We start from the raw sequence: 6,502 nt of genomic DNA, 5'->3' as shown, positions 1-6,502 counted from the left end.
GATGGCTCAGTGGGTAAGAGCACCCGACTGCTCTTCCGAAGGTCCAGAGTTCAAATCCCAGCAACCACATGGTGGCTCACAACCATCTGTAACGAGATCTGGCGCTCTCTTCTGGAGTGTCTGAAGACAGCTACAGTGTACTTACATATAAATATATGTAATTTATTTACATATAAATAAATCTTTAAAAACAAAACAAAACAACAACAAAAAAAAACAACAGCCAGACCTGTGCTAGCCATGGAGGATATAATAAATGGGCCTGGAAAATAAGATGTTTAGCATCAATTATGGAAGTTAGTAGCCCCAGGGGAGCACACCCAGGGTTGGAATGTTGAGCAGACAAAGGGGATGGTGATGGATTGTAGACAGGAAACAGAGGAGAGGCTCAGAGAGAGAAAGCCTGGGAGAAAGAGGCAAAACCAGGCATGGGGGCATACGTTGGTAATCCCAATACTTGGGAGGGAAAGACAGGAGGGTCGTCAGAAGTTACAGTGTCATCTTTGGCTATATACTGAGGCCAGCCTGGGGTACATGAGAACCTGTTTTAAAGTAACCAGAAAGGGGGAGGGGAAATGAAGTCAAGAAATGAAACTTTGAAGTGGAACAGGGAAAGAATCTGTATGCATCTTATTAACAGAAGGGAGTCACGGAAGACTTCCGAGCAAGGGTGTTTACTGGGACTGGATTCCACGAGGCAGTGATCTCAGTGTGTCCCGACATGGCCAGCTCTGGCCGGGAGTATTAAGTTCTGTTTTGGGGACATCAACACATGAGGTGCTCCAGAAAGTGAGATTCAGGAATAAGAACACACCTCTTCCAGATAGCTGTTGAAACTCTGAGACCAGAATGGCAGAGTAGAAACTTCTGGAATACACATTTCTACCTCTTACCAAAAAACTTCCAAGGAACCACAATTACTTCAAAATGGTCAAAATTATCAAAATATGGTTCAGCTAGCCTTCTTCTTCTTCTTCTTTTTTTTTTTTTTTTGAGACAGGGTTTCTCTGTATAGCCCTGCCTGTCCTGGAACTCACTCTGTAGACCAGGCTGGCCTTGAACTCAGAAATCCACCTGCCTCTACCTCCCAAGTGCTGGGATTAAAGGCATGCGCCACCACTGCCAGGCCCATCTTTTGCTTCTTTGGTTTTTTTGTTTTTGTTTTTTCTTTTGTTTGAGACAGGGTCTCACTATGTATCCTTAGCTTTCTATGTAGACTAGGCTGGTCTCAAAGACACAGAGATCCTCCTGCCTCTGTCTTCCCAGTCCTGGGATTAAAGGTATGCACCACCACAACTGGACCTTTGGAATCTTTCGTACTACTCTCAGTTCACAAGGTTCAGAGCTGAAAGGAATCACTTCATTGATGCATGGGGGGCCTCTATACCTTGTCCTGAAGAAGATCCTCCCAGGCATGGGACAGTGGAGCAGACATGAGCACTGAACATCTGGCGTCAACAGAGAAGGGTAGAAGGAGAAAGGAAAGACTTTCTAGGCAAAACGCATGCTCGAACAAAGGAACAGGGGCAAGAATTGGCACAGGGCTGTGGCAGTAGGGTTGGCTGTGTTAATGCTGGCAGGGGGTGTGCTTGAACTTTGCTAGGTACTTAAGGGCCCATGGAGCAGGAAGGTAGGCAGGGAACCGACTGAGCTCAGAGCTCCAGTTCTCCCTGGAGAAAGTCACTGTCCACACTTTTGGAATATAGAGGGGAAGCCATGGCCTGGAACAGCACCACACTCATAGGTAGGATGTACGCCGGGAAAAGTCAGCAAACTGGTGCTTTGGAGGTCAATCCCCAGGCCTGGACGTAGCTGCAGATGTGCTTGATCTGTAGCTGGATGAAAGCGGTAGGACAAGGCTCGCTTGGACTAGAACGTTAAACCCGGGAGTACGCAGGCGCTCCGCCGGAGGCAGGGGCTGCGCGTGCGAGCGCGGAAGGCGGGGGCTGCGCACGCGCAGTTGTTCGGCGGGAGTTTCGTAAGTAGCGGAGCCAGCGGGGAACCCCGAACCGGACTGACGCGGAAGAGGATCCTCTGCGGCGACGCTGAGTCTGCAGAGGTGACATTGGGTTTACTGGTTCAGGAACGCGGGGAGGGGGGCTGGGCTGGACCGGGGTCACGCTGGGCTTCGGAACCCGGATGTGGTTCTCCCCTGACCCGCCTCTGCCCGGCCCACCCGCCGCTCCCAGCCGCAGGGCCCCGGGGGCTCGGAGACTTTCTCCTGACAGGACGCCTGAAGGAAGGCCACTCCTCGCTCCCGGGCACTGCTGGCGTCCTTGACTCCAGATAGTGGCCTCGGACAGGTCGGAGGGCTGGGGTGGCAGCTCGGGTTACATTGCTGTGCCCCGGGCACCTGGGTCTCCCGAAAGAGTACCTTACTCAGAGTTGTAGGACGTGTTGTTGACTGGGATAATGACGTCAGAAAGCTGTCACGTGTACAGCCTCAGAAGCGCTTCAATGTCTGTTATCCAAGCTGGAGTCTGTGTGATCACCCACAAGGATTGTGGTGATTTAGATCTGTAGAGTCTTTGTCCTTTCAGTATGGTCCCTCAGCCTCCATTCGCTTTTACCAAGCGTCCTCCACATTCAGCGGCCTTTTGGGAGGGAGACTTAGATGCAAGATGGAGGGATACTCGACCTTGCCTCTCTGTCTGTTTTCTGTGACAGGTGCTGGAAATGGGGATGTGGTGCGATCTCCAAACAGCTCTATAGAGGAAAGATGTGTGGCCTCCAAATCTGCCAAAGAGAAGTGACTTCGTATTTAAGCAGTGTTAGGGAGGATGAATCTGTTTTATGGGTAGAAGGACAGATGTGGGCAGAGATTAAAAAGTAGGATTTCCGGGCATGGCAGAATCTGGAGAGAGTAAGAGGTGATGCAGGGTTGGTTTGTTTGTTTGTTCGTTTGTTTTCTCATTTGGAAAACAAAGATCCTAAGACCGTCCATGGAACTGGGGGCTAGTGCCTCACAAAGTGATCAGGAGCTAAGATAGGTTCTGTGGTCCGAGTTCTTGAAGACAGCAGTCAGTGATAGTAATCTTGCTGCTGAGAATCTCAGAGGAGGCAAGTGAGGGCACCTGAAGCACGAGACCTATTATGAGATAGTGAGGCCCCTGTGAGACTGGAACTCGAACGGATCTCCTCATTTTCCCGTTTTCCTCTTTCATCCAGGATGACGTCAGTGGCCAGATCAGAAGGTGAGTTTTACAGTGAAATTCAGTGCCTCTTGCTTTGGGCATCAGGCTCCTGAACTATCCCAGAATCCTCCTTGGCTCCTGGTGGCTTTGGAATCAGATGTGTGTGGGTTTACAAAAAGGCCTCTATGTTTCCATCACCAGGGAAATAGGTCTCCCTCCTTCCTCCTTCCCTTCTGCCTAGGCTCCTAGGAAGCTGGTCCTTCAACTGTATACCATCTTTGGGCGTGTGCATTTTCTGTTGTCACCCTTGGCTCGGATACTTACTGAGGCTCGTATCTGAGGTAGCTTTGATTTTATATTTTGACTTTTCTATAACAAATGCTAGACCAGGAACCCACGATGTCCGAGACTCAGGACCGTCCATTGCAGCCAAGTCTCAAGCCTTTGGAAGCATTGCCTCAATCCTCTGCCTACCAGGAAATGATGACGCAAGGCGTTTCAGAGGGAAAAAACCACCTTGGCTCGAACCCTGGAGAGGGGGAAGGCTGTGGTGCCGACCACCAGGAGGGATCTCAGTCGAGGTCCTTTCATTTATCCCCTCAAGAACAGTCTATCCGTCCTCAAGACAGAAGGCAGTCCTGGAGACGAGCAAGCATGAAAGAAGTAAACCGGAGGAAGTCATTGGCTCCCTTCCACCCAGGCATCACAGGTGGGGTGCTGCGTTCATAAAGCGATGGATGGATTTCTAGCCCATCTAAGAGGCAGCAAGACATGAATGTCAGAGAGTGTAGTAGGTAGACAGCCCTTGGCTGCGTTTTAGCCCTGCGGCTTTGAACACATCACCTTCTTGTGCCTCAGTTTCCTTACCTATAAAATGGAGATGACTCTGTGGCCACATTCTTGTTTATGAATCCCAGTGCCACACACCGAATGCATGTTCAGTATTAACTGCTGTTTACATATTAGTTGCCATGAACAGAAATCATGGTTGCTAGTTATTTAACACGTCATCCTATCTAGGATGCTAGGGATTTGAGTTCCCTCTGTGTCTCATCCCTAAGATGGGACAGAAGGCCAGTGGGGTTGATAACCTGCTTGATTCTAGCCTTTTTAACTAGAAATGACTCAGAAGGAAGATGCACATAAAAATACATTAAATGGGGATAGGTTAATTAGTTCAGTGGTGAGGTACGTATCTCTTGTGCCCGAGGCCCCACATTTAATCCCCAAAACTAAAAAAAAAAAAAAAAAAAAAAAAAAAAAAAAAAGCCGGGGGTGGTGGCGCACGCCTTTAATCCCAGCGCTCGGGAGGCAGAGGCAGGCAGATTTCTGAGTTCGAGGCCAGCCTGGTCTACAAAGTGAGTGCCAGGACAGCCAGGGCTACACAGAGAAACCCTGTCTCGAAAAACCAAAAAAAAAAAAAAAAGAAACTGTAAAATGGTTTTTAGGGATGCCATATTTGAATGTAATTTGTGACTTTTTTTCTAACTTTGTAATCACTTGATATGTCAGGATCAAAGTACAGGCTGTTAGTGTAGAAAGTCTAGTTTGAACCTGGGCTTCATGTCCTTTGTACTAAGTCCTCAGTAAGCTGGGACAATAAGTCCCAGTACGCACACCCTTGGCAGCTAGCAGACCCTCAAGCGTTAAAGCCATTGGGATTTCTCTTAGCGTATCCCTGTCCTTTCGGGTGGCTGCATATCTGGAGGGGATCTGAGTTAAAATAACCTAGTCCAAAACCTGCTGCTGTAGTGTCATGCGCTCTATTGGCCAGCTGTGCCAGGAGAGTGCAGGCTTGTTCACTACTAGCTCTACCTTTATTCCCATTTCAGAGCATCAGATCACCCAGGTAATAAGATGAATAATTTTCCTGGTAATCCCTGACTACCCGCCAGGCTTCCTTGCTTATGACCAGAGAGATTTATTCAGACACTCCAGAAGAGGGTGTCAGATCTCATTATGGATGGTTGTGAGCCACCATGTGGTTGCTGGGATTTGAACTCAGGACCTTCAGAAGAGCAGTCAGTGCACTTATCTGATGAGCCATCTTGCCAGCCTGCTTATGGTCAGAAAGACCGTCAGCTGAAGGGCGAGAATTCTTAAAGCCAACTTCCTACTATCTGACAATTGTTTTTTAAGTGGATGTCATTGAGAAAAGAGCAGGTCCATCTTCCAGTTGTCTGGGTCGGTCACACGATCACGTAAAGCACCTCCCAGTCCATTCGCAGGACCTGCTGTACAACCTTGGGCAAAGAGTCTAAGCAGCCTGTGTGCCATGCCACAGCATTAACCATCTGTTAGCAAAACAGAATCCATGCCAGGGGTAGCCGTTCTTGCCTGTGATCTCAGCACTTTGGAGTCCAATGCAGGAGGATTGCCAGGAGTTTAAGACCAGCCTGGACTATATTTCAAGACTGTGTTTCAAAAAAAGCCCAACTAAATAAAAGATATTTGCCTTAAAATTTTAGTGAGATGTGCCTAGCAGGAAAGAAAAATGCCTGTTATACAGCAGGTGTTGAGCTGTTACTGGCTATTAATATTAGCTCCGCACAGGCAGCGTGCTACAAACCCTGCTGACATACTTGGGTTTGAAGCATGGCTTCTTCAGCCTGTCTTCAGACAGTCTTACTTTCCTTACTTGATTGAATTTCTTCATTTGTAAAGTGGAACTTATGTTGTTTATAAGAAATGATTTTTACTTTGCAGTGATGAGGGTCAGATTCAGTCTACGTACAATCAAGGCAAGGTTTCAACCATTGAGCAACAGCCCCAACCCCAGAAAATAGCTCTTTGGATTATGTATTAAAGCACATTGCCGTGCCTGCTATACAAATGCCTTCTAAGAAAAGGTTTCTCTGTGTAGCCCTGTCCTAGAACTTGCTCTTTAGATAGATAAGGCTGGCCTTGAATTCACAGAGATCCACCTGCCTCTGCCTCCCAAGTGCTGGGACTAAAGGCATGCGCCACCACCATTGGCCTAAATTATTTTTATCTACTTTGTTTTTTGTTTTTTGTTTTTGTGGTTTTTCGAGACAAGGTTTCTCTGTATAGCCCTGACTGTCCTGGAACTCATTTTGTAGACCAGGCTGGCCTCGAACTCAGAAATCCGCCTGCCTCTGCCTCCCTAGTGCTGGGATTAAAGGCATGCGACACCATGCCCGGCTCTACTTTGGTTTTTTTTTTTTTTTTCCTAAACCCAAAAATCTTACAGGGGAGTCCTAGTTAAGCCCTTTCTTATATTTTGTCAACAGGCTTCACATCAGCTTGTGGGATTTGTTTACTTAATTCTTCTGTAGAGTATCATTTCTTTAATTTGGAGGCCTTGAAATATTACTGAATATAAAACACATTCTAAAAAGGAAGAAAAA

At 47.6% G+C, this 6,502-nt stretch overlaps 1 protein-coding gene across 8 annotated transcripts in view; it reads left to right on the top strand.

Moving 5' to 3' along the window:
• Positions 1-1,958: 1,958 nt before the first annotated feature.
• Dsn1 (DSN1 component of MIS12 kinetochore complex) overlaps positions 1,959-6,502 on the top strand; it is a 12,888-nt gene continuing 8,344 nt past the window's right edge. The window contains exons 1-4 of one of the 8 annotated variants that reach the window (XM_029474649.1): positions 1,979-2,059; positions 2,668-2,870; positions 3,169-3,194; positions 3,520-3,843. In XM_029474649.1, coding sequence (XP_029330509.1) covers positions 2,845-2,870; positions 3,169-3,194; positions 3,520-3,843 — 376 coding nt within the window. In that variant the 5' untranslated portion in view covers positions 1,979-2,059; positions 2,668-2,844. The other 7 variants (XM_021182254.1, XM_029474650.1, XM_021182275.2 and 4 more) reach the window with 7 other exon arrangements.

This window comes from Mus caroli, chromosome 2 (genome assembly GCF_900094665.2).
Source record: "Mus caroli chromosome 2, CAROLI_EIJ_v1.1, whole genome shotgun sequence".
NCBI classification, from domain to species: domain Eukaryota; kingdom Metazoa; phylum Chordata; class Mammalia; order Rodentia; family Muridae; genus Mus; species Mus caroli.
Note: the sequence above shows the minus strand (reverse complement) of the source record. Positions and strands in the feature narration are given on the sequence as shown.